General features: G+C 66.3%; 3 protein-coding genes across 7 annotated transcripts; all 3 read right to left on the bottom strand.

Moving 5' to 3' along the window:
- Nucleotides 1-3406: 3406 nt before the first annotated feature.
- Nucleotides 3407-4789, bottom strand: APLNR (apelin receptor). The gene has a single exon (XM_032691628.1). It carries the CDS (start codon nt 4703-4705, stop codon nt 3593-3595), a length of 1113 nt encoding a protein of 370 aa, XP_032547519.1. The 5' UTR covers nt 4706-4789; the 3' UTR covers nt 3407-3592.
- A 2480-nt stretch (nt 4790-7269) lies between these two features.
- On the bottom strand, nt 7270-16319 carry TNKS1BP1 (tankyrase 1 binding protein 1). Of its 4 annotated transcripts, none has more exons than XM_032690830.1 (13): nt 16218-16319; nt 15602-15733; nt 14954-15080; nt 14224-14848; nt 13455-13527; nt 11441-12691; nt 9242-11145; nt 8785-9115; nt 8569-8698; nt 8350-8486; nt 8034-8200; nt 7856-7920; nt 7270-7563 (listed from the first exon to the last, which is right to left on the bottom strand). In XM_032690830.1, the coding sequence occupies exons 3-12, from the start codon at nt 15045-15047 to the stop codon at nt 7860-7862; spliced, it is 4773 nt and encodes a 1590-aa protein (XP_032546721.1). In that variant the 5' UTR covers nt 15048-15080; nt 15602-15733; nt 16218-16319; the 3' UTR covers nt 7270-7563; nt 7856-7859. The 4 variants fall into 4 exon arrangements, with proteins under 4 accessions (XP_032546721.1, XP_032546725.1, XP_032546723.1 ...); XM_032690834.1 differs by having other exon boundaries at nt 8422-8486; XM_032690832.1 differs by having other exon boundaries at nt 8785-9112.
- Nucleotides 16320-17010: 691 nt separating this feature from the next.
- On the bottom strand, nt 17011-23196 carry SSRP1 (structure specific recognition protein 1). Of its 2 annotated transcripts, XM_032690895.1 has the most exons (18): nt 23098-23178; nt 22450-22619; nt 22133-22318; nt 21842-21947; nt 21154-21344; nt 20854-21084; nt 20660-20763; nt 20422-20550; nt 20026-20247; nt 19863-19935; nt 19765-19773; nt 19332-19470; nt 19181-19226; nt 18569-18692; nt 18295-18465; nt 17965-18056; nt 17665-17845; nt 17011-17455 (listed from the first exon to the last, which is right to left on the bottom strand). In XM_032690895.1, exons 2-18 carry the CDS (start codon nt 22501-22503, stop codon nt 17387-17389), a joined length of 2127 nt encoding a protein of 708 aa, XP_032546786.1. In that variant the 5' UTR covers nt 22504-22619; nt 23098-23178; the 3' UTR covers nt 17011-17386. The 2 variants fall into 2 exon arrangements, with proteins under 2 accessions (XP_032546786.1, XP_032546787.1); XM_032690896.1 differs by lacking the exon at nt 19765-19773 and having other exon boundaries at nt 17015-17455; nt 23098-23196.
- Nucleotides 23197-23452: the final 256 nt, after the last annotated feature.

Below are 23452 nucleotides of genomic sequence, written 5' to 3'. Positions count from 1 at the left end.
CCCGGGACCCCCTCCCCGCGGGCGGGGGGTTGCGGGGCCGGTCCCGCCTGGCCGGAGCCCGGAGGTCGGGCAGCAGCTGTGCCGTGTCCGGCCGCGCCGACGGCCCCGGGGGAGGGCAGGGGTGGGGGCAGCGGCCGGACGGTGGCCGCCGGTGCCCACCCCCGGGCTGTGCCGGGCGCTGGAGCCCTCGCGGTGACGGCTGTGGGGGGCCCGGGGCACCCCTGAACCCTGGCACTTCCCTGCATGTCCTCCCATGTGTCCATCCCTCCATCCATCCCTCTACCCATGCACCCGTCCTTCCCTCCTTCCCTCCCAACACATCCATCCATCCATCCATCCATCCATCCATCTGTCCATGCATCCATGCATCCATCCATCCATCCCCACCTCCCTTCCCAAACCTCCCACTCACATCCAAATTCACCCCCCACCACCACTTTTCCTCCCTGCATCCTCCCCCTCCGTCCCCGTGTCACACAGGGACCCCCCCGGACCTTCGGGGGTCCCCTCACACGGGTGGAACCGGCCACCCACGGGGGGGTCACCCAGGGCTCACACCCCACCCCCCCCGCCCCCCAAAATGCCACCCCCGGCAGCCACCGCTCCCACCCCACAGTGACCAAAGTCCCTGAGCCCCGAGTGTGCCGAAGCTCCGCCGCGGCTCAGGCAAATCCCTGTTTTCCCGGCACAAACGGGAGCTAGAGGCCCCCACACACCCACACGTTTCCCCCCCCTCCACCTCCCCCCGCTCCGTTTGCTTTGGGGCGGAAGGTGTGAAGGAGCCCGAGCCGGGCTGTAAACACGGAGGTCACTTCAAAGAGGACGCCCGGGGACATCCTTAGCACCACCAGATTATTTCGGCACCCCCGGGCGGGATGGGGAGGGAGGGGGGGTGGTGGTGAACATCCCGTTTGGCAGCTTAGGAAAGCGGGGAAGGGGGGGCCGAGGGGGCTCCCTGGGGCAGGGGGAGCTGCCCCTCATCCCGTCCCCGCCCCTGTCCCCATCGCTGTCCCTGTCCCGATCCCCGTCCCCCCCCTCTTCCTCTGGCAGAGCCCATTTTTAGCTCCAACCAAGGGGGTCTATGTGGAACAACCTCCTTTTTCCCAGCCCCACGTCTGAGAACCCCTGGCTGTGCCCCTGTGGCTGAGTTGGGACCTGCAGCATTCCCAAGGAATTTGGGGTTTGAGGGTCCTCACATTCCCTTGGGGATCACCCCCTCCCTCCAGCCTTTCCAGAGGTTCCCAAAGCATCATTTTTTGGGATTTGAGGGTCCCCATACACTCCTGGGAGCACACCCTCCATCCCCTAACCACCCAGGGTTCCCAGAGCATTGTTTTGGTGTTTGAGGGTCCTGGGAGCACACCCCACACTCCCTAACCACCCCAGGGTTCCCAGAGCATTGTGTTTGGGGGTTTGAGAGTCCTGGGAGCACACCCCACACTCCCTAACCACCCCAGGGTTCCCAGAGCATTGTGATTTAGGGATAGAGAGTACCCAGACTCGTCCAGGAGCAACCCCCCCTGCTCCCTAGCCTTTCCAAGGATGCTCCCCATCCCCCCTGTCCCCGCTGTCCCCCCTCTATCTTCCCTCCTCATCTTCCCTAGGAACTGGCAGGAAGGCAACACCTTCCTTATCTCCTTCCGACGGGTGGTCCGGCCCCACTGTCCCTCACCCCCGGCTCCGGCCTTGTTATTTTTCTGGAGTGTCCCTGCATTCGTCCCCAGGGATTCCTCAGCCAAACACTTCCTTCCTGGAAGGGAAAGGGAAATCTCCAAGAGGCGGATAGAAAGTCAGCAGCTCCGTCTCCGCTGGCCGGGCGCCTGCGGCCGTTTCCGTGCCCGGCGGCTGCACCAGAGGGGGGGAAACAGCAACCCCGACCCCCCCACAGTGCTGGGATATTTGGGGGCGGTGGGAGGGGGTGGAGGGAGAGATGGGGAGAGGGATAGAGGGAGGGAAGGGAGGATGGTGGGGTTTGAGGGTGGAGAAAGAGAGGGAGGGCAGGATGGAGGGAATTATGGAGGGAGGGAAGGGCAGAATGGTGGAGTCGTCAAGGTCGGAAGAGACCTTTAAGATCATCAAGTCCAACCCTCAAGCCAGCACTGCCACTGCAACCCCTAAACCACTAAACCATGGATGGATGGATGGATGGGGGAAGGAGGGGGCTGTTGGACTGATGGATGGACATCTGGACTGACAGATCACTGTTATCGAGGGGTCTCTCCAGGGTGAGGCAGGCTGGGCAGCATCTGGAATGTAAACACACTTCGGGACGTGGCCCTGGATGCAGCATTCCCACCCCTCAAGCCCCCCTGGCCCTTAGACCAAATTAGATCCACTGGAAAATCTCCCAAAACCCCCAAGTAGGCTCCCACCCCTCCAGGTGGGGGGTTTGTGCAGCCCCCAGTCCCTCAGCCTGTCCCCCCCCACTCCCTCTCTTTGGACAAAGGACCATCCCTGTGTGGGGGGACTCCAGCTGATGTCCCCCAAACACGGAGCGGGCTGGCAGGAAGGCAGAGGCAGCCCCTCCCCGACGGGAAGCCTCCCAAGGAACCCAGTAATGATCCCGCATCCTTGCCAAGCGAGAACAAAGGCTGAGGAGACAGGATAGTTCATCACCAATAAATGAAGGATGTAAATAGCAAATAGGGGGAAGATTTATTTCGAGCGGAGCCTCAGGAAGCAACAGGGCCTGCGGGGGGAAGTGGGACAGGAGCCATTTGGTGGCTCATCAAAATCCTGGTTGGGGCGAGCCGGGGTCCTGCCCAGTGCCCAAATCCCCCACCAGCGCCCAGGGGGTCCAATGTCCCCCCCACACCCAGGGGTCCCGTGTCCCTGCCCACACCCAGGGGGTCCCATGCCCCCATCCCTCAGGTTTGGGTGTTTCACAGCACCAGGTCCCGTTTTCCACCCCCGGGTGAGTCACCCAGGGCTTGTCCTGGCCTCAGATAAGGATGAAAGCCCAAAAATGGGATTTGGTGGGACAGAGCAGCCGCCTGATGCAATCAGAGCTGGGGGGCTGGGGCAGGCAGGCACCCACCCCACAGGGCCAAACAGCCCTCTCCCGGTGCTGTGATGCTCCGAAGGTTTGGGGGTTTTCCTACCATTTCCCAAAGTGTTGCTGGGGAAGAGACCAGGGAGAGTCTGTCCCAGGCTGGAATCCCCACCAGCATCTCGGGGTACCCAGCTGGGGGCCACGGGCAGCCACAAGGTGCAGGGACCCCCCATAGTGCACCCACCACCCTCCCCTCACTCATGGACACGCCGAAGCCCAGCTGCACCCCTCACCCCTCCATGACACCCCCCACCATGTCCCCCGGGGGAATTGCACACACGCTGCTCCTTTTTTAACCAAAAATTCATTTATTTGACACAAAACACAAAAGGGTGCTGGGGGAGCCGCCCCCGCCCGAGCCCCCCAGGGGCTCCTCCCCGGCTCTGCCCAGCCCCTGCCCCAGTTTCCCCTTCCCGTGAGCAGGGCTTTCCAGCGGGGGGGGTCCCCAAAGCAAGCCAGGCTCTGGGGCAAGGCAGAGGTGGGGGGGGGGTCCCCCCCGAGGAGACCAGCTCGGGGGGTGCCGGGGGTGGCCGGGGGGGCTCAGGCGCGGAAGAGCGTCTCCTGGGTGGCGGGGTCCAGCTTGCCCCCCGGGCCGGGGCCCCCCTTGCCCCCGGGGGGGTGGCTGTGCCCGGAGGAGTAGCTGGCGGAGCGCTCGGGGCCGGGGCCGGGGGCCCGGCAGCACAGGAGGGCGGCGCAGGCGTGGCGAAAACGGGGGTCGAAGAAGGCGTAGAGGAAGGGGTTGAGGCAGCTGTTGATGTAGGCGACGCCGGTGCAGTAGGGATGGAGGTTGTTGAGGAAGGTGTGGAGGGCGCAGGACCAGGGCAGCACCTGCAGGTCCATCAGCACGTAGAGGGTCTTGACCAGGTGGAAGGGCAGCCAGCAGCCCCCGAAGGTGGCCACCAGCACCGTGATGATGGTGAGGAGGCGCTTGCGCTTGCGGAGCCCCTCGGCCCGCTCCCGGCGGAAGTGAGTGGCCACGGTGCGGGCGATGAAGAAGTAGCAGGTGAGCATGACGGCGAAGGGGGCCACGAACCCCACGGCGGTGGAGGAGAGCCCCAGCCCCACCTCCCAGGCGCCCTCCGACCCCAGGGCCTCCAGGTCCGTGTAGTCCATGTAGCAGGTGATCCTGGAGTCCTCGCCGAGGGCGGCCGCCCGCCGCAGCACCAGGGCCGGCAGGGCCAGCAGGGCCGCCAGAGACCACAGGGCCACGGTGGCCACCAGCCCGCTGACCCGCAAGCGCAGCTTGGCGGTGGCCAGGGGCCGGACGATGGCCAGGTAGCGGTCGAAGCTCAGCCCCGTCAGGCAGAAGACGCTGGCGTACATGTTGACAAAGACCAGGTAACTGCTGACCTTGCAGGCGGCCGTGCCGAAGGGCCAGTGGTAGCCCAGCCAGGTGTAGGCGGCCCAGAGGGGCAGGGTGACCACGAAGGTGAGGTCGGCGGCCGCCAGGTTGGCGATGAAGGTGTCGGCGGAGCGCCGGCGGTCGCGGCCGCCCTTGAAGATGGTCCAGAGGACCAGCCCGTTGCCAGCGGTGCCCAGCAGGAAGACCAGCAGGTAGATGGTGGGCAGCAGGGCCAGCGAGGGGCCCCACTCCGTGTACTCGCAGTACGTCTCGTTGTCACTGTAGGCGTAGGCGTCCGCTGCCTCCTCCATCCCGGCGCTGGGCTGGGCTGGGCTCGGCTCAGCTCAGCTCATCCCGGGCTCACCCGCTCCTCCAGCCCCTGAGCCACCCTGCAAATCCCACCGAGTTACCTCCCCTTCCTCCTCCTCCCCGCCCTCCTCCTGGATGGGACGGACAGGACAGGGCAGGAGCGACGGATGGCTGGGGGGGAGCCCCCGTGGGAAACTTCACAGCTCCCCCCACCTCCATCTGGCTCCTTCCCGGGGGGTTTTACCGAGCTCTCACCCGCGTGTCAATGCGCCGACCCCCGAGATAACCCCGTCCCCTGCCACACCCGGGGGGTCTGGCCGCCCACCAGGATGGGGTTTGGTGCTGGGATCAGGGTAGCAGTGCTGGGCGGGGGGGGCTCGGGGCCGGGGGGGCCTCAGGGTTCTGCCAGCATTTGGGGTTTCAGCTCAGGGCGCCGCATTCGGCGCTGGGGTGTCACACGCCGGGGTTGCATTTCGCACGGGCGGTGTCACATCGGGCACTTGGTGGCAGGGGGTCACACTGGGGGGGGTTCACACTGGGTGGAGTCGCACTGGAGGTGGGGGGATGCATTTGGCATTTTGCATTTGGCACTCAGGATGCCCCGTTTTGCTCCCAGGTTTGCTGCACTGTGCACACAGCGGTGGCTCCGGGGGGGTCCCCCAGTGCTGGGGCCCTATTTTGAGTAAAACATGCCAGGGAGACTTTTTTAGGCATTTATCAAAAATCTGGTGGTGGGGGGGGGAAGGCTCTGGGACCACCCATGCTGCAAAAAGCCCATTTTAGGGCAATGGCTGCCACAGGACCGGCTGCCACTGGAGCTCCCAGTGCATCCCAGCTCCGCAGGTCAGTCACGGAGGCGGATGCAGAAGCACCTTAGGCTTAGCCAAGAGAGAACGGACATCCCCCCGACCCACAGATAAATAGTGGGGGGACGGGGTCAGGAGGGGGGGGCCCTCTGGTGGCAGGGCCGTGTGCTGCGGGTGTCCCACTAGGACTGAACTCTCACAATTCCAGCTCTGGGGAAAAGCACTGGAGAAGCCAAGCGGGACTTTGCAGAGTGAAGTCTGAAGAGCCCCGAGTGCCCCAGGGACACGCTGTGGGGTCTGGGCTGGAGCCTGGGCTGAGGGGGGTCTGAGATGGGCTGAGGGCAGATTAATCACGGGACAGGCTGTGGAAGGGGCAGGTTTAACACCTGAGTGCAGGGATGGAGGCTGGGGGGGGACACAGAGACCCCCAACCCCTCGCAGGTACAGTGGGGCCCTTCTCCCAGCAAAGGGGTGTAAAGGAGGGGTTTGGGGGGGGAATTCAGTGGCTGAAAGAGGGGGGAGCTCACAGGAGTGTCCAAACTGAGACACAGTGGTCTCAGGGGATAAAGGGGCTGCTAAACTGGAGTGCGGGTTGGGGGGCCCTGGAGGCAGGGACACGGCAGCCACTGAACCAGACACAGAGAGGGCCCGCAGCGTCAGCAGGGAGAACAAGCCAGGGCTTAATCAGGCTGGAGATAAGGAACAATCCCATATCCAGTGCTGGGACAGCCAGATTGGGGGCAGTGAGGAATTAATCCCAAAAGCTGCTACAACTGGCAGCAGAAGCCTGAGGGTGTCCGGTTCTGGTTAAAATGCCAACTTTGATTAAAGAAGGGATGGAACCCCCCACTCCCCAGTGCAGGCTGATTAACGCTAATTAGTGGCATTAACGGGGAAACCCCAGCGCCACAGAGGAGCCGCCCCTGGGATCACAGGGAGGCTGCCCAGGCTGCTCCTGCCGTGGCCAGAACCCCATTAATGAGCAGCACCGTTACTGAGCCGTGTTATTAATGACTATTAATAACAATCCCGGCTATCTCTGTCCCATTGGAACATGCCTCCATTTCCAGCCCCCACTCAGGTATCCCTTTTCAAAAGCTGGAGGACTGAGGGTCCAGGTTGCTCCCTCACTGACCTGATTGCCCTCAGTGCCATCCCAGTGGTCCCAGTGCTGGGGAAGGAGTCCCCCTGGCTGGGTTTGTGGTGGCCAGCGGCAGTGGATCAGTGGCCAGAGCTGGGCTGATAACGAGCCCGTGGGGCTGATAACAAACCCGTTATCTGCAGCAGGGGGAGGGGAAGGGGCTGTGGGGGGACGCTGCAAGGAGCCGCTCTCCCTCTGCCCTGGGCACCACTGAGGTGCTCTGGGACCCTCATTCCCCAGGCTCTGGCACCAGCGGCTCCATTGGGAACGAGCCAGGGTCACAGCACCCCCACTGGTTTTGAAGGGGACTGGGGTGGGAGACCCCATGGGGTGGGATGTGGAGCAAGGGCCCCACAGGCAGGAAGGGCAGTGCTCGGCCCCGCACAAGGAGGGCTCCAGCAGCTTCCTCCAAAGCCGCAGGAGTTACATCCGACCGGGGAAGCAACACCCCTCGGGCACGGCTCCTGTGCCTCTGTTCCCCCTTCCATGGGCTGTGCCGGGAACAGCCAGCCCCAGGGTGCACTGTGGGCACAGAGCTCCTCCTGCTGGCAGCCCCTGCACGGTGACCCCCCATCCCACAGGGACCCCTGTGACCCCCAGAGAAGAGCCAGGCCCCCCGGACTGACCAGCGAGGTTTTATTGTCTGTGGCAGCAGCACCACGAGCCGGACCCGCCGCCCTGTGTCCGGGGCGATACACGAGCAGGGGTGAGGGGAGGGGGGGGTCGTGCCCACCCCCAGCCCCAGGGCTGGGGTACAATGTGGGGATGGGGACGGGGAGGAGGTGCTGGGGGGAGATGGGGACCCTGCGAGCTCGTACAAAGTGCATAGGTGTGTGTGTGTGTGTGTGTGTGTCCCCACGGGAGGGGACAGCCCTGGTCCCGGGACAGCGGCCATCGGCATTGGGGAGAGAGCCTGGAAGAGACACAGCAGGGAGGGGCTGAGGGTCTGCAGGGACCCCCAGGGGGGACAGCACACCCCCCAGTGGTGACCCAGGCCGGGGGTCCTGGCTGGAGCAGGCAGGAGGGACCTGACCCCAGCAACGCAGACTCCAGAGACACAGGAACATCTCCCACAGTGCCACAGCCAGCCCTGCCCTCACACCCCCCTCCAGCCACGCAGGACCCACAGCCCCGCACACAGGGGACATGGGGAGGCCCCAGCCACGGGGATCCATGCCCAGCATCCCCCCAACTCCCACACTCACCCGCTCAAGGCTTCTTTCTCTTCAGCTTCAGCGCCTGCAGCCAGTGTGGGGGGGAGGCCTCGGATCTGGGGGTGTGTGCACAGCATCAGCACGAGCCCCCCAAGATCAGCCTGGGCACCCAGACTGAACCCCCCCAGCACCCCTTTTGCCCCCGTGAGGGTCCTGGCCCCACACTCACCCTGATGATTTCTCTGGCTTGGGGGGCAGCGCCGGGGGTTTCCCACTCACACCAGGGATCTTGCAGGACTTGGAGCGCTGCACGTGGGGGTCCTTGGAGGAGGTCCCCTTGCTGTCCCCTGATGATGTCCCCTCCTCGGCCGAGCGGTTGCGGCCCCTCAGCTTGGCCTGGGGGCAGACAGTGAGGTCAGGGGGGCACACAGTGCTCTGCCCCCTAAATCCCCCCACTGCCTCCTCCCCGCCTTCAGGCAGCCCCCACCCTGACTCAGCTTCCCCACCCCTGGTTTACCCCCCCTCCAGGGGTCCGGGGGTCCCACCTTGATGGCAGAGGCGCTGAGGCCGGGGAAGAGGGGCACCTTGACCCCCCTGCCCAAGGGGGAGCCGCGCACCCGCCGGCTCCGGGGCTCCTCCGCTGCCTCCTCGTCAGAGGATGCTGCTGGGGCTGGCCGGGGCTCTGCGGGGACACAGGGACAGCGTCAGTGACACCTGTGCCAGGACAGACGCCCTGCTCCCCTCCCCGTCCCTGCTGGGCTCACCCGTGGAGTCCCGGAAGATCCAGCTGTCCCCCTCGGGGGCGGTGGGACGCAGGGCCGGTGCCCGGTGCCGGCGCTTGCGGCCCAGGCTGGCCTTGCTGCGGAACACGCTGCTGTCCAGGAGCTCCGTGTCCTGCCGAGCCCATGGGACACGTCAGAGACGGCAGGGGCAGCCCCGGGACCCTCTGCCGGACTGGGAACTGCCCCCTCCCCACTCACCTCCAGGAAGGGGAACTCCTGTCCCTGCTCCACGGGCCCCTCGGGCTGGGGGGTGCCCAAGGAGAGCCGCTGCTCCCCCCAGCCCGGGGGGCTCTCCCCATCTGGGTGGTCCGAGGTGGGTTCCTCAATCCCTGTGTCCACTGGGATCCCGCTGGCAGCCTCCAGCAGCAGACAGGGGGCCCCGGGGCTCTGCAGGGCAGCAGCGTGCTCGGGGAGGTCCCTCTCCTCCTCAGTGGGGCTGAGCAGCTCACCCCGGGGGGTCTCCAGAGCTGGGGAGTCGGCTGGGGCATCACCCATCGGTGGGCTGGGGGCTGAAAGACGGAGGCCCCTGCTTGGGAGACAAGACCCCAGAGTTGCTCCAGCCCCAGATAACACAAGCCCTGCTCCTGTCCCAAAACCCTTCTGTCCACCTCAGGGGAAGCTGCTCCCTCCCTGCCACCACCGGTGCCCTCCTTACCTGTCCTCTGTGCCGGTGTCCCCTCCCAGGCTCCGTTCCCCAGTGCCGAGGTCCCGGCTGCGGGCGGCACAGCGAGCACCAAAGGCACTTGCCCACTCCTGGCGCTTGGCCTCGGCGTCCTGCAGCTCCACACTCCAGTGCTCCAGGTCCTGGCTCCAGCGGGCATTGTCCGTGTCCAGAGAGATATCCCTGTGCCAGCCTGCCAGGGACTGCAGGCCCCTGGACATGGCACTATCCGAGGCTCCACTGCTGCAGGGGTCTGGCACCCGCTCTGTCCCAATGGCACCAAACTGGTTGTGGCAGTCGCCTCCTCCAAGCTCCTCAGCCCAGTCCCTGCTGCTGGAGCTGCCACGCTCCTGCTGGTGGGCACTGCCCCAGGTGGGCTCCTGGGCCAGGGGATCAGGGCAGAGGGAGCCAGGCACATCTTCCTCACTGACCCCAACATGCCTGGCCTGGCCGACGCTGCCCTCACCCGACCAGCTCAGCCGGCCCGGGATCAGCTCCTGCTCTTCCTCCATGGGGAGCAGAGAGCTGTGCTCCCCATCCCGGGCTGCTCCACTGGGGCTGAACTCCCTGTCCTGGGCCTCCACATCCCTGGTGCTGGACCTGTCGTCCCAGGCCCCTCCACTGGGGCTGAACAACTCCCCGTGCCGGGTCTCCATGTCCCCAGCGCTGTGCCCGTCATCCCAGGCTGCTCTGCTGGGAGTGAATCCACTGTCCTGGGTCTCCATGTTGCTGGTGCTGGATCTGTCACCCCAGGCTGCTCCGCTGGGGCTGAACTCCCCATCCTGGGTCTTCAGGTTCCTGGTGGTGCACTCGCTGGCTTCAGCCAGCCGGCTGGGGCTAAACTCCCGGTCCTGGCTCTCCATGTCCCTGCTGCTGGATCTGTCATCCCAGGTCAGCCTGCTGGGGTTGAACTCCTGATCCTGGCTTTCCATCTCCCTGTATTCAGCAGCCCAGGCTGGCCTCCTGGGGCTGAACTCCCTGTCCTGGTTTTCCATGTCCCTGATTTCACCAGTCCAGGCCGGCCGGCTGGGGCTGAACTCACGGTCCTGGCTCTCCATGTCCTGAGTGCTGTACCTGTTATCCCAAGCCGCTCCGCTGGGGCTGAATTCCCGGTCCTGGGTCTCCATGTTGCCAGTGCTGCACTCGCTGCCTTCAGCCAGCCGGCTGGGGCTGAACTCCCTGTCCTGGCTTTGTGTGTCCTTGTATTCCCCAGCCCAGGCTGGCCGGCTGGGACTGAACTCCCGGTCCTGGCTCTCCATGTCCCGGGTGCTGTACCTGTTGTTCCAGGACGGCCGGCTGGGGCTGAGTTCCGTGTCCGGGCTCCCAGTGTCCCCAGTGCTGGATCGGCCAGCCCAGCCCAGCGTAAAATCCTCATCCTTGCTCCTGGCATCCCGGCTGCTGTATTTACTGGCCCAGTCTGGGGTGGCCTCCCTGTCCTTCATCTCCGTGTCGCCGGTGCCATACCTGCCCGCCCAGGTGGGCTGCCCTGAGTCGAGCTCCTCCGTGCTGCTGGCACGGCCCAGGCCATAGCCCGGGCCCCACTTGGCTGTGCTGCTGCCAAAGTCTGGATCCCGCAGGCAGCTCTCCCCAGCATCGAGGGACTGGGACCAGTCACTGCCGCCCAGTTTGGTGTCCCCCATCAGCTCCGTCCCTCTGTAGTCACTGCTCCAGCCCTCCCGGGCAGCGCTGAAGTGCCCATCTGGCCTGGCCCCAGCCCTGTTGCTGCGGCTGCTGTCCCAGCTGGATTTGGCCCTGAATTCCTGGTCCTGCTCGGTCTCAGCAGGCCAGTCTCTCTCCCTGGACACAGCTGGGCAGCTCCAGTCAAAGGTGTTGGCCCGGTGAGGGCGGCCAATGCCGAACTCACTGCACAGGTCCTTCCGCGACCAGCCCAGCAGGCCCTGGGGGGGAAGGGGGAGAGGAGTGAGAAGAGTTAGAGGAGGGCACAGCCCTGGCTCCTGCAGCAGCCGAGTTGGGGAGAAGGGGAGAAACGCCCTGGGGTGCCCAGGGTACATGGCACAGCAGGGCCCACCCCAAAGGGAGGCCAGACCCTGCCACCTGCCCCTCACCACACGCTCCCGCTTGGCCTCCATCCACACACTCATCCCATCCTGTGCTGCCCCCTCCCATCCCACCACCCAGTGATGGAGGAGCCCACCCCATACTAACCCCACAGAGCTCCCCACACCCTCTCACCTCTGCTGAGCCGTGCCCTGTGGTGTGGGCCCCAGGTGATGCCAGCAGCTCCGTCAGCCAGCCTGGGTCGGCATGGGGGTCAGGACCCTGTGGGGGTCCTTCAGCCTGGCCTGGCCCCCCAGGGCCCTGCAGGTCTTTGGGGCCGTCACCTGCCCAGGCCAAGTCAGCCAGAGGGGCTGGATCTGGGGGGGCTGGATCCAGGGGTGCAGCTGTGGTGATGCTGGGTTGGGTGGGGGGCTCAGGCTCAGCTGGGTGCCAGCCAGCCTCTGTCACATGAAGTGGGGACTGGGACCCAGGGCTGCCTCGCTCTACTTCCCCTTCCTCCTCCTCCTCCGTCAAGCCCTCAGCCTCTCGCTGGGCTACGGGACCCCCTGGGCATGGAGCCCCCTCTGCCCTGTGGCTGTCAGGCCCTTCAGACCCGCTGTCCTCCGGGGGGCTGTGGGCTGCAGCCTCCCCATCCGACTCTCCCTCTTCAGAGAGCCCCGAGTCAGGCGTCTCCCGGATGGGGGAGCGGGGGGGGAAGGCCGACAAGCGTGTCCCCCGCGACGGGAATGTCCACTCGAAGGACTGGGAAAGGCTCCAGCCGGACTCACTGCCCAGGGAGGGCTCAGACAGGGGGTCTCCGGGCCGGGGCAGGGCACTCAGTGAACCCCCCAGCTCCCCCAGGCCCTGCCCCGTGGGTGGGGACTGCAGCACCCCCTCTGAGGAGCGCCGCAGTCCCACGTCCCGGGGAGAGGAGCTGAAATCAGGACCCTCACAGGACTGTGGGGACACCGCGGAGTCATCGGGTCCCTCTGGGGAGCCTGGGGGACGAGAGGCTTTGGCAAAGGGTGGGCTGGGGCGGCCCAGGTACTCGGCAGCAGCCTCAGGAGAGCCAGGGGGGCAGGTGACTCGGGGGGGCAGTTCGGGAGTGCCAGGGGGGCTGGCAGTGTCAGGGGAACCCTCCCCGGGAGTGTGGGGGGAGCCAGGGGAGCGGGAGGTGCCGAGATGGGGTTTGGTGGCCGAGGGAGCACCTGGGGCCTGACTGGAGGGGGCAGGGGCCTCATCTGGAGGCTGAGTGGGGGATTCGGGAGAGCCGGGGGGCAGTGTGGGGGAGTCGAGGGCCAGGAGCTCAGCGGGGGCATCAGGAGAGCCGGGGGCCGGGGCAGAGGGCTCGGGAGGCTGGAAGGGAGCTCCTGGGGCTGGGGTCGGGGAGGTGGGGGGCCGTGGGGAGCCCGGGGGTCCGAGGGCCCCCAGTTGGAGAGAGGAGAGCTGTGGAAAGAGCCAGTGGGGGTCTTGTCACTCAAGAGACACCCCCAAGCATCATCCACCCCAAACCTCCAGAGGGTCTCTCCCTCCAGCCCCGCTCCCCTCCCTGCACCTGGGGCAGGAGGTGCCCACGCTGTGTGCCAGCACCAGGCTGCTCCTGCGTGACTCAGCCCGGGCGGCTCCTGGTGCCCCAGCCCCACTCCCAGCTCAGCCCTCCGCTGCCCCCAGAGCACCCAGACAGATGGAGAGGAAGAAATGAAGCAGAAGGAAGTCAGGACCCCCCAGCCCAGCCGCCTGCCTTGCCTGGGGCTGGCATCCCCTTGTCCAGCACCGTCGGGGTTTGCCCTTTTGCCGGGGTGACCTGGGGCCACTGCCCGGGCTGTCACCCGCGGTGTCACCGAGGCTCGGTGTCCCAGTCACCGCCCCGAGCAAGTGCAGTGTGGGGAGAGGGACTGGCGGGGAGCCCAAGGGGCCTGCCCTGCCACATACCTGCCAGGTCACCAAACCCCGGCTGGTGACTCACAGCTGCTCCCTGCCCACGGCTGGCACCGGTGCTGGCACACGCCACCCCCACACCCCTGGGCCCCGCGCTGGGGGCCCAGCGCAGGGGGCACTGGACCCCCCAGAAGGGGCAGCCAGCGCCCCGAGGAGAAAGGAGAGACACGCACCCCGCAGAGAGGGAGCCCCGGAGGAGACAGGAGAGCCCCGAAGGAGAGAGCCCAGGAGCGGAGCCGCCGCGACGCCGGAGGGCGAGGCCAGCACTCACGTCAGGAGGGGACGGTGGCCTCCGGTGTCCACGGGGGTCCCCAGCACAGCGTGGCCCAGCTGGGGGGGAGCCGCTGCAGAGAGAAACGGGGAAAGAGGGTAAATCCCACTGGGTGCCTCAGGGCTCCTCTCCCCACACCCACTGAGGCACCCCTGCTCCAAACCAGCCTCCACGGCCGCAGGGGGCCAGGGTCGGGCCCTGCCATGGCTGCACACCGGGCCCCTGGCTTGGGCTGACAGGGGAAGGAGGCGAAGCACTCCCAGCCCCTTTACTGGAAAGTTTTCGGTCCTTTGGGAGCGAGTTTCTCACACTCTGGTTCAGAGCAGCCCCCGCCCAGCTCTCCCTGAGGTGCCCAAGTTCTCGGGACCATGGCCAAGCCCTGGCTCTGGCCCAGAACGTCCCGGAGCTGGGAGTCCCGCTGATCTGCCCGCTCCCTGTGCCTTGGCACAGCCCAGCAGGGAAAAAATAGTGAGGCTGGGAAAACAGGAGTGTTTCCCCGGAGAGTGACCCCCTGCCCAACAGCTGGCTCGGAGCCCACCCACAGGGCTGCAGGCAGCTCCAGGCCCAGGACAGCCCGTCCTGCAGCTGGCACTGGCTGCTCCGGCCTTCCCACGGAGGCAGCTCGAGGTGCTGTGGCTCGGGAAGAACCCAGGCCCCGTGCCGGCGACCAGACCTCAGCTCCGTTACATTCCCGCCCCAGGACGGCTCGGAGCAATGTCCCGTGTTCCCACTGCCACTCTCCCCCTGGAGTGGGTCTCTGGCCCCTCACCTCGTCTCAGCCACGGAGTGTCCGTCATCCCCCGTTCCCAGCTCGCCCGCCGCAGGTCGGGGTGTGTGGGGGGCTTCACCAGGGGGGTCTCCATCCGCCTCCCCGCTGGGACGCCTCCGGAAGGCGGCGAAGGTCTTGGAGCCGAAGCGGGAGGAGGGGTCAGGACAGAAGGGCGAGAGCCAGGCCCTGTCTGGGCTGCCCGGACCCTCCCTGCTGTCCATCTTGGCCAGGATCTCCTCCACAGTGGTGCCTGGGAAGCGCTCCGGCCTGGCGGCCACCGGCACTGGCGTCACCTTGAAGGGCGCGGGGCCCTTGCGTGAGGGGGTCGGCGGGGTGGGGGGCACCTCCTCCTCGGCGGCTGCCACAGGGGGGGACGGGAGCCCCTTCCCGTTGGGAGTTTCAGGTGACCTGACAGTGAAGGAGGGGCGGCGGAGGGGCCCCCCCGTGCCACCCCCACTGTAGGGCTGCGGCCCAGCCAGGCGGTTCATCTTCTCTGCCGAGGGCAGCTCGGGCCGGGGGTGCCGCGGGCCCGGCACAGGGGGCGGCACCGGGGGCTTGGCTGGCACGGTCGGCTTGGGCAGCACGCGGGGCTTGGGCCGCACCGGCGGCTTGGGGCGCGTGGTGCCTGCGGAGAGCCAGGGACGGGGTCAGGGGGTGCAGCGCAGCCCCCCCATGCTGAGAACAGCCCTCGGGGGGCTGCCCCAGCAAACCCCCCGCCCGTGGCACTGACCTTTGTCGGGGCTGCCAGCCAGACCAGCCCCCCCAGTGCTGGCGGGGGTGGCGCAGGGCACGGCGGGGCGCAGGGGCTGCGGCTGGGAGGTCATGGTGACGAGGGGAGCACGGCGAGGGATCAGCCCCTGGGGGGAGAGAGAGGGAGGGAGAGAAGAATGTTTTGGGGGTCACCCCGTGCCCAGAGAGACCCAGCGGCAAGTGGGGGGTGCCCGATCGCCTCCCAGCCCTGTGCCAAGGCCTGTCAGCTGTGCCAAACCACGGTCACGCCACGGTAACACCCTTGGTACACCGGCCTCAGCTCACCTGAGCCAGCCTGGCACGGGCAGCGGCTCCAGACACCATCCCGACCCCCCACCACCGTAACCACATGGACCCCCTGCGACACTCTCGGTGCCGTGTGGCCGCTCCCTTACCTGCCTGACCCTGCGCTAACCTGCCCCAACGCACACGTGTCACCACCACCGACCTCTGCCAAACCCCGATGGCCGGTCTGGCCCCCAGTTTGCCCCGGTCCCCACTTCAGCCCCCCGCCCTGGTCACCCGCCGCCCCCCTCCCCCAGGCCCCCGGCAGCCCCGGAGGCACCGCCCGACCCCCCGAGAATTGCCCCCCCAGCCCCATCGCCGGGGCCGCGGGTGCCCCACTCACCTTCCCCACATCAGCCTCATGTCCGGGGCGGGCCGGGACACACGTGGGGGGCGCAGGGCGGGCGGGGAGGGGGGATTACCGTCCCCACGGGTCTCACGCTGCCGCCACCGCCTCTCCCGTGACTCACCGGGGCTGCGGGGACAGGAAAAACCCGCTCGGTGCCTCCTCCCGGCCCTGCCCTCCTTCCCTCCCTCCCCTCCCCGCCTCGCTCGCTCCTGCTCCCGCCAGGGTCCAACCCCCACCCCCAGATCCCCCTCCCTTCGCTTTCCACGGGGGAACGGCCGCCACAACGCACATCTGGAAACGATCGGGCCCGTTTCCCAGCCCGGGATGGCGGCGGGGCCCCGGGTTGCGGGTCCGGCCCCCCCGGGGTCCTCCGCCAGCGCGGCCTATCCCCGTTGCCACGGCAACGAAGCCTCCGCTCGAGTCGCCGAGTAGGCCACGACCGCGGCCTAGCGCCGTCCCCATGACAACGGAGCCCCCCACCCAATTCGGGGGTCCCGCGCCCGTGGCGCGCCGCCCGGGCCGAAGACGCGAGGTCCCCTGGCGGGCACCGCGGGCCCGCGGGGATCCCGGTTCCCCGCAGCCCCATCCCGGCGGAGCGACCCCCTCTCACCCTCCGCCGCCGCTGCTAATGCATATTCATGAGCGCCCCCACTGGCCACGCCCCCAACGGCAGGGAGGGGCGGGGCACAGCGGCGCCGCGTGGCGGGCGGACCATAGAGAGGGGCGGCCAGAGAGTCCTCCAAAATGGGGCGGGGAGGGACACCTTAGAGACCTCCAGGAACCCCCAAATGACCCCCAGGGCGCAGGGACAGCAGGCCAGGACCCCCTGGACACCCTATGGACCCCCCCCGCTGTAAATTATCCCATTCCGGGGGTCCTCCCAACAGTGGGGCCTGCCGCCAGAGTGGCAGCAACGACCATTGAGGTGGGTTGCCATGCCAACAGCGCCCCACAACTCCACTTGGGGGTCCGTTGTGCCCACCGTGAACCCGCCGCTTCGGCCCCGGGGGGAGCACAAGGGACCCGGGGGGCTCCTGCTTCCCCGCAGCATCATCCCAGCGGTGCCAGTAAAGGCGGTGGAAAGCAGGGGAACAGGCAGGCATGGGGTCCCCCCGGGGCTGGTTCCAGACCGGGAACTGCCCGCAATCAAACACCGGAGGGGAAAAGGGACTTAATCGGATCAACCCACTCATGAGGGAGATGGAAAAACCCCCAAATGGCATCAGGATCGAGCGAGGGGCTGTAATTAGGAGCCCTGATGGCTGAGCAGGGGCTGGGGGCCGCTAATGGAGGGTGGGGAGAGAGTGAGGTCAGCCCTGGAAGCGGTTCAAGGAGGGGAACAAGCTCCCGGATGGCTGCGGGAAGGAAGGAGGGATGGGGGGAGCCGGCCCCGCACCCACACAGACGCCCTCGGCGGGGTTTTTTTATTCAATCCAAGTTGCCATGTGAACAGACCCAAAATACAAAAAAAAAAAAAAAAAAACACCACCAAAAAAATCAACGAGTGAAGGAAAGAAAAGGAAAGAAACCCGAGTGTTTAAAAAAAATAAATTGATGGGGAACAGGGGTGAGGGGGCACTGAGGAGCCTCCGGCACCTCCTGCCACCACGAGGTCTCGCACCCCCAGCCAGGCACGGGGCGATGGGGGGGATGAGGGCCCCCCAGCCCTGCTCCCAGTGGGAGCCATCCCGAGCCCGGGACCCCGGTCTCTGCCGCGGGGCCGGCCCGCCCAGTCCTCTCGCCGACCTGGGAACCAGCCTGGAGCCAGCCGGGATGGGGCTAATCCGAGCCGGACGCCGAGTCCTCCGAGCTGGGGGGTGGGCTGGCAGCCCCCTCCTCCTCCGAGTCCTGCAGGCAGGGCACAAGGAGATCAGCGGGGGACAGTGAAGGAAGGGCAGCAGCCCCCACTCTTCCATCTCTCCTGTGCCCCCACACTGGGGACAGGGTGATGGTGGTGACTTGAGGACACCCCCCCGAGGGATGTGACTGTGTACTACAGACACAAGGTAGGAGAGGGGCCCAGCCCCTGCGGAGACCACCAGGTTGTTCCCCTCTACCTCCTTCTTGCTCTCTGCAGAGGAGCTCTCGTCGCTGGACACAAACTCCTTGCTCTTGAAGCTGTCGCTCATGCTCTTGGCCGGGGACTTGGAGGACGAGGACTTGGAGGTGGCACCTTTCTTGTCCCCTTTCCCCTTCATCTGCTTCTCCTGCTTCTTCTTCTTCTTCTTTGACCTCTCCCTGTGCCATGTGGGGAGAGGAGCAGTGTCACCTGGCTGGCAGCCCCCCAGCTCTGGCAAGGCACTGGTGAATAGCCCAATTTTGGGGGGCCAAGCCAGCCCCTTGCCCAGCACACTCACCCCCTGTGGCTGTCGGCCTTGCTGCCCACACTGTACTCCTTCATGGCCTTCTCATAGTCCCGCCTGGCATCTTCTGCCTTCCGATCCCACTCCTGTGACCAGAGAGCAGGGGCAGCAGGGCCTTCCCTCCTCCTCCACCCACCCATCCCCAGCACCCACCCCACATCCCACCTCATCCCTCTCCATCTCTGATCACCCAGCCCGAGGATATCCCTTCCCCTTCCCAACTCCTCCCAGGAGCAAGGAAGGGTCCCCCACATCCAGTCTCTCCTCCCAGACCAGGCCCAGCTCTGCCACCCAGGGGAGCAGCCCAGTCCTCCCCTCCCTCACCTCCTTCTTCTCCTTGGACATGGCCTTCCAGAGCTCCCCGGCCTTCTTGAACAGGTCGGTGATGCTGATGCCAGGGTGGTCCGACTTGATCTTCTCCCGGTTGGCGTTCAGCCAGAGCATGTACGCCGACATCGGGCGCTTGGGAGCGTTGGGGTCCTTCCCCTTCTTGCTCTAGGAGATCAAGAACACTCATGGAGCCCCAATGCACTCCACACCCAGCACCCTGGCACCCCGCTCGCCTCTGCAGCCCCCCAGCAGTGCAGCAGCCCCTCACCTCCTGCTGCTTCTTGCGGGGCTTGCGGTCCTTGACGATCTTGGCCTTCTTGGCGGGTTTCTTGTCGTCGCGGTCGCTGTCGCCGTCGCCGCTGGAGGAACTGGCCGAGGCGTTGCTGTCGAACCTGCGCGGGGGGCAGCGGCCTCAGCGCCCGGCCGGCAGCCAGACCTGCCCCCAGGGACTTCCCGGGCCGGAGCTGCCGTGTGCTCCTGTTAACAGCCCTCGGGGGAATCGCCTTCCACGAACGTGGCTCACCGTGTTCCGCTTCCTGGACGTTCAGGGCTCAGCTCCCAGCCCCCCCAGCTCCCACCACGCTGCTGCAGGGACCATGGCCCCCACCTACCCTTGCCCCAGCCCAGGGCTTTTGCCCTCCTCCCGCCGTTCTCTTTCCTGGCCAGAGCAGCCAAGGCCTCCCCAGGAGCCCCTGATTCCTTCTGGAACTCTCTCACACTGCCTAATGGTGTTACAACAGAGTGAGCCCAGAACTGCCTCTGCTGCCCAACATTCCCAAATCCAGGGCTATACGAGGCGATCCCAGTCGTGCTGGGAGCATCCCCCAACAGCACCTTCCTAAGGCCCTTCTGGACAGAGCCCTGCCCAGCCTCTACTCACTCTTCAGCCACATCATCATCCTCTTCTCCAGGGTTGAAGGACTCATCTGGAGGAGAGAGCAAGGGATCAGCACATCAGATAATCATGAGGGAAAGGAGCCAGAGCACAACACCAGCCCCCCCCCCCAGTCTCCTGCAGCCCCAGCCCTCACCTGTCTCCTCCCCAGATCCATCGCTGCTGTCGTTGGCGTTCTCCTCCCGGATTTTGCCCTCCTCCTTCATCCTCTCCAAGTAGGCATCGTGCTGGTCCTCATCAGAGTCAGCGTATTCATCGTAGCTCTGCTTCATTCCCTGTGGAGAGGTGGGATGAGAGCTGCTCCCTGAGCACACCCTGCACACCCCCCACTCTGGAACACAGCCCCTGGCATGGCCCTGGGCACGCACAGGGTGGAGGATGGACACAGACATGTCCCCTCCTTCCCCACCATGAGGGCCCCGGAGAGAGGGGCAGAGCAGTTATGTGGGTTAGGGGGGCCCTCGCACACCACGCTGGGGTTAACTGGGTTAGTCAAGGACCACCACAGCCATGCACAGGAAACCTGCACCAGGAGGAGGAGGAGAAAGAGGAAGGGATATCGCACGGACCTTTTTCCTCTACAAGGGCAAGGAGAGAAAAGAGAGGTGAAAAAAGGAGGGAAAAGCAGCCGGATTTCGGGTGAAGGCAGGCCCCGCACGGCAGGTACCTCCTTCAGCCCCCGGTTCTTGATGTTCAGCTTCTTGGCATTGACAAAGTCGAAGAGCTTCCCGTACTCCTCCCTGCGGGAGAGACGACGGTCAGGCCTGGGCTGCCAGGGAGCCCCAGTGAGCACGGCCAGACCGGCCCCACAGCCCAGAGCCCAGAGCCACCTCTCTATGCTGCTGAAGGTGTACTGCGTGCCCTGCTTGGTCTCAATCTCGAAGTCGAAGGAGCGGGTGGTGGTGGTGCCGCGGGCGAAGTTGACGAAGGAGATCTCGTCGAAGCGGATGTGCACGGGCGGCTTGTGCACGTAGATGAAGCCCCTCTCCAGCGGGTACAGCAGCCCCGAGCTGGCCTTGTAGGAGCAGGTGATGCACTGGGCTCCGGAGTGTCTGTGAGGCAAATGTGGCTGTCCAGCACCCGCAGGGACAAACGCTCTCCCCGTGCCCGCCCTTGCAGCCAAAGGAACCAGCAGCCCTGCTTCCTGGCACAAATCACACAGAGCCCCTTCCCCACGGCCATGGGAATGGCAGGGAAAGAGAGGGACTGGCCCTGCAGCCACTCACCCCTGGAAGTTTCCGGGCACGGTGATCTTGCGGTTCACCAGCGCCTTCATCACCCGGCTGACCATCTCGTAGAGGGACCCTGACATGTTCTTGGTGAGCCGCCCCTCGAAGCGCTTCTCCACCTCCTCCCTGCACAGCCAGGAGGGCAGAGGTGAGAACAGGACGCCAGGGGCTTGGTATTTCCCTCAGGATCTGGGCTGGGGGGCCTGGGAAGCGGCCTGGCAGCAGGGCAGCTCACTCGTTCATGTTGAGGGTCAGGGAGATGTCCTCATCCTTGGAGAACAGCAGGATCAGGAAGTGGTATCGGGTCTGGCCTTGCTTTATCGGGGGGTCCAGGCTGATCTGGAAAGAGAAGGGGAGGCGAGGAGGTGAATCCCCCTGACCCACCCCTCACCCCTCTTCCCGAGGGAAGGCCGACCCCTTCCCGCTCACCACAAAGAACATCTGGCGCTGGTCCTTGTGCGGGAGCAGGAAGAGGCGCAGCACGGTGGTGTAGGGGATCTTGTAGTCGAAGGTCTTGCCGTGCAGGTGCAGGAAGGTGGGGTAGATGCGGATGTCGTAGCGCCCGCGCGGCGTCAGGCACTGCAGCTCCCGGAAGATGCAGATGGCATCGCCGGTGGCCTGGATCACATCCGCCTTGGACAGCACGTTCTGGGCGAAGGCCTGCGAGGGACGGGATCACAAAGGGGCCCTCGCCGCCACCCCGACCCCCTCCCCGGCAGCCCCGCGCACCTCCACGGGGTCCACGCCGTCCTCCTGGGTGGGCGGCACGTAGAACCGGACCTCCATGAGCGAGACCTCGGCGTCGTCGTTCTGGTGGAACTCCAGCGTCACCTCGTTCTTGCCCGTGGTGCACTGGGACACGTTGCTGAGGGGGATCTCGAACACGGGCTGCTCCCCGATGTCGAAGGACAGCAGCTGCCCTGCGGGGGCCGTCGTGGCCGGGTCACAGCTGTGCCCCACAAGGTGGGTTCTACACACACGTCAGCCCCTCTCCCAAAACCCCAATGCCTCTGCTCTCCCTGCTGCGTTCCCACCCTCCCAAATCTCCAGGCTTTCTCCCTTCTGGCTGCAACCCTGGAAATGGGCACTGATTAGAAATAGGTAAGAAACTGTCTGCGCCCATGTCCTCTGGTCTCAGAGCAGGGGGGACATCCACCAGCTCCCCTGGCTCCTTTGGGAACCGGCAGCTCTGCCAGGTGCTCACAGCTTCCATGCTGAGCACTGTCTGCACAATGTTCCCCCGGGATTTGTGATCCACAGGTACCTTACGCTCTCCTGGGATGGCAAATGTCCCCGCAGTCCCCAAAGGCAGCTGCTCCCAAGAGTATGGCAGGGGTGGCAGGAACAGCCACACTGGTGGGAACAACTCACCCCACGGCCTCAGAGCTGCCCCTGACATGGTGGTGCCAGGACTCACCTCCAAACCTCACTGTGCCCCAGTTCCAGCCCTTCACACACAAGTCCTTCTCTGCCAGCTCCAGGCAATAGTGGGCCTTGAAGAAATCCGAGAGCTTGTCAAACTCCTGGGCAGGGCAAGAGGGAGGGAACATCCATCAGGAACCATCACATGCCGGCGGGCGCTGCTCAGAGCCCTCACAGAGACACAGCCCCCCAGCACGGAGACACAGGGGAGCAGAGCTGCTCCAGGGCTCACAGGGAGCACGGCTGGATCCGGGACGGGGCCAAGGCAACAGGAACAAGGACTCACCGACTCCCGGAACCCGTCGTACTTGTAGACGTGGCCATTCTTGGTGAGCAGTTTGAGGCCGTGCCCCAGAGCCACGCGCCGCCACACGCCCTCGGCCAGCTCCGAGGCCTGGATGTTGTCCACCTTCCCCGTCTTGCTGTTCTTGAAGATGACGCCCTGCCGGCTGAGCCGCAGCCGCCCGTCGTTCTGCAGGACAGCCGGGCCTGAGGGGGGCACGGGAGGGACCCCAAACCCCCGCCCAGCTCCTCACCACGCAGTGTTCGCTCCCCCCTCCCACCCCTCAGGCTCATCCCCGTGTGCCCCCCTCCCCGGCTCACCATGGAACCCTTCACCTCCTGGTAGATCTCATTGAACTCCAGCGTGTCGGCCATGGCGGCTGCGAGGCTGCTGGGGCACGGGAGGGGACGGGGACGAGCGCACAGAGGGGTTCAGCGGCCCCCCCAGCCCGGCATGCCCGGGGTAGCGGCACGGGGGTCAGTCAGAGCAGCTGCGGGGAGGGACAGCGGGTGAGCCGGGCCGCCGAGGAGCCTCCTTGCCTTCCGCAGCGCCCCCAAAACCAACCCTGTGCCCCCTCAAACTTCCCCCACGCCCGCCCCGACGCTGCCTCTCGGGATGGCACACGATTCACTCACGGGGGGTGACCTGGACAACCTCCGGCCCCTCTCACTCCTTCCCCATACGTTCCACCCTCTGCGCCCCTCGGCCACCTCTGTATCGCCCCGACACCCTCCGCGTGCCCTCACACCTCATGGGTCTCTTCCCCAACCCGTCCTTCTCTTCACCGGAACGGCCTCCCCGCACCCCAAATCCCTCCGGGGCCTAAGCTCACACGCGCCCCCCGGGCCTCCCCCCGACCCCAGGCCTGTCCCCCGCCCTCCTCCCGGAGCCCACCCCCGACCCCAGGCCTGTCCCACCCCGCCGGTGACCCCCCCCGGTCCCGGTGCCCCCCCAGGCCCCCCCCGCACCGCCGCCGCCTTTCCCGCCTGCGCAGCGCGAATCGCGCGGAACCGCAGCCGCCGGAAGTCGAGGGGCACTTCCGCCATGGCTCCGCGCCACGCAGCACCGGCGCCCCCTGGCGGCGGGGAGGACAGGCGCATCCGGAAGACCCCGCCCACAGAGGCGGCGGGGGCGGGGCCAGAGCGGCCGCTCCCCCGCCCGCCGCTCTGCCCCGCCCAGCACCACAGAGATGGAGGGCCGGCGATGCCGGACAGCGCCGGGCGAGCCCCGTGACGTCACCGCGAGGGGACCCACCCCCCTCCCCAAACCCGGGGCGCCCCAAAGTGGGGGGACCGGACCCCCAGAGCGGGACACCCCCGAAAC

The sequence above is a fragment of the Chiroxiphia lanceolata genome, chromosome 6 (assembly GCF_009829145.1).
Source record: "Chiroxiphia lanceolata isolate bChiLan1 chromosome 6, bChiLan1.pri, whole genome shotgun sequence".
NCBI lineage: Eukaryota > Metazoa > Chordata > Aves > Passeriformes > Pipridae > Chiroxiphia > Chiroxiphia lanceolata.
Note: the sequence above shows the minus strand (reverse complement) of the source record. Positions and strands in the feature narration are given on the sequence as shown.

Bases quoted from the DNA above. Each gene is read 5' to 3' on its own strand.
- APLNR (XM_032691628.1), bottom strand. From the start codon at position 4,705: ATGGAGGAGGCAGCGGACGCCTACGCCTACAGTGACAACGAGACGTAC.
- TNKS1BP1 (XM_032690830.1), bottom strand. From the start codon at position 15,047: ATGACCTCCCAGCCGCAGCCCCTGCGCCCCGCCGTGCCCTGCGCCACC. The intron at 13,528-14,223 runs GTGAGGGGCCAG...TTCTCTCTGCAG, and splicing joins CACTCCGTGGCTGAGACGAG to CGGCTCCCCCCCAGCTGGGC. The intron at 7,921-8,033 runs GTGAGTGTGGGG...ACACACCCCCAG, and splicing joins AAGCCAGAGAAATCATCAGG to ATCCGAGGCCTCCCCCCCAC.
- SSRP1 (XM_032690895.1), bottom strand. From the start codon at position 22,503: ATGGCCGACACGCTGGAGTTCAATGAGATCTACCAGGAGGTGAAGGGT. The intron at 20,551-20,659 runs GTGAGCTGCCCT...CTGGCTGTGCAG, and splicing joins CTGACCCTCAACATGAACGA to GGAGGAGGTGGAGAAGCGCT. The intron at 17,846-17,964 runs GTGAGTGTGCTG...CACATGGCACAG, and splicing joins AAGGCCGACAGCCACAGGGG to GGAGAGGTCAAAGAAGAAGA.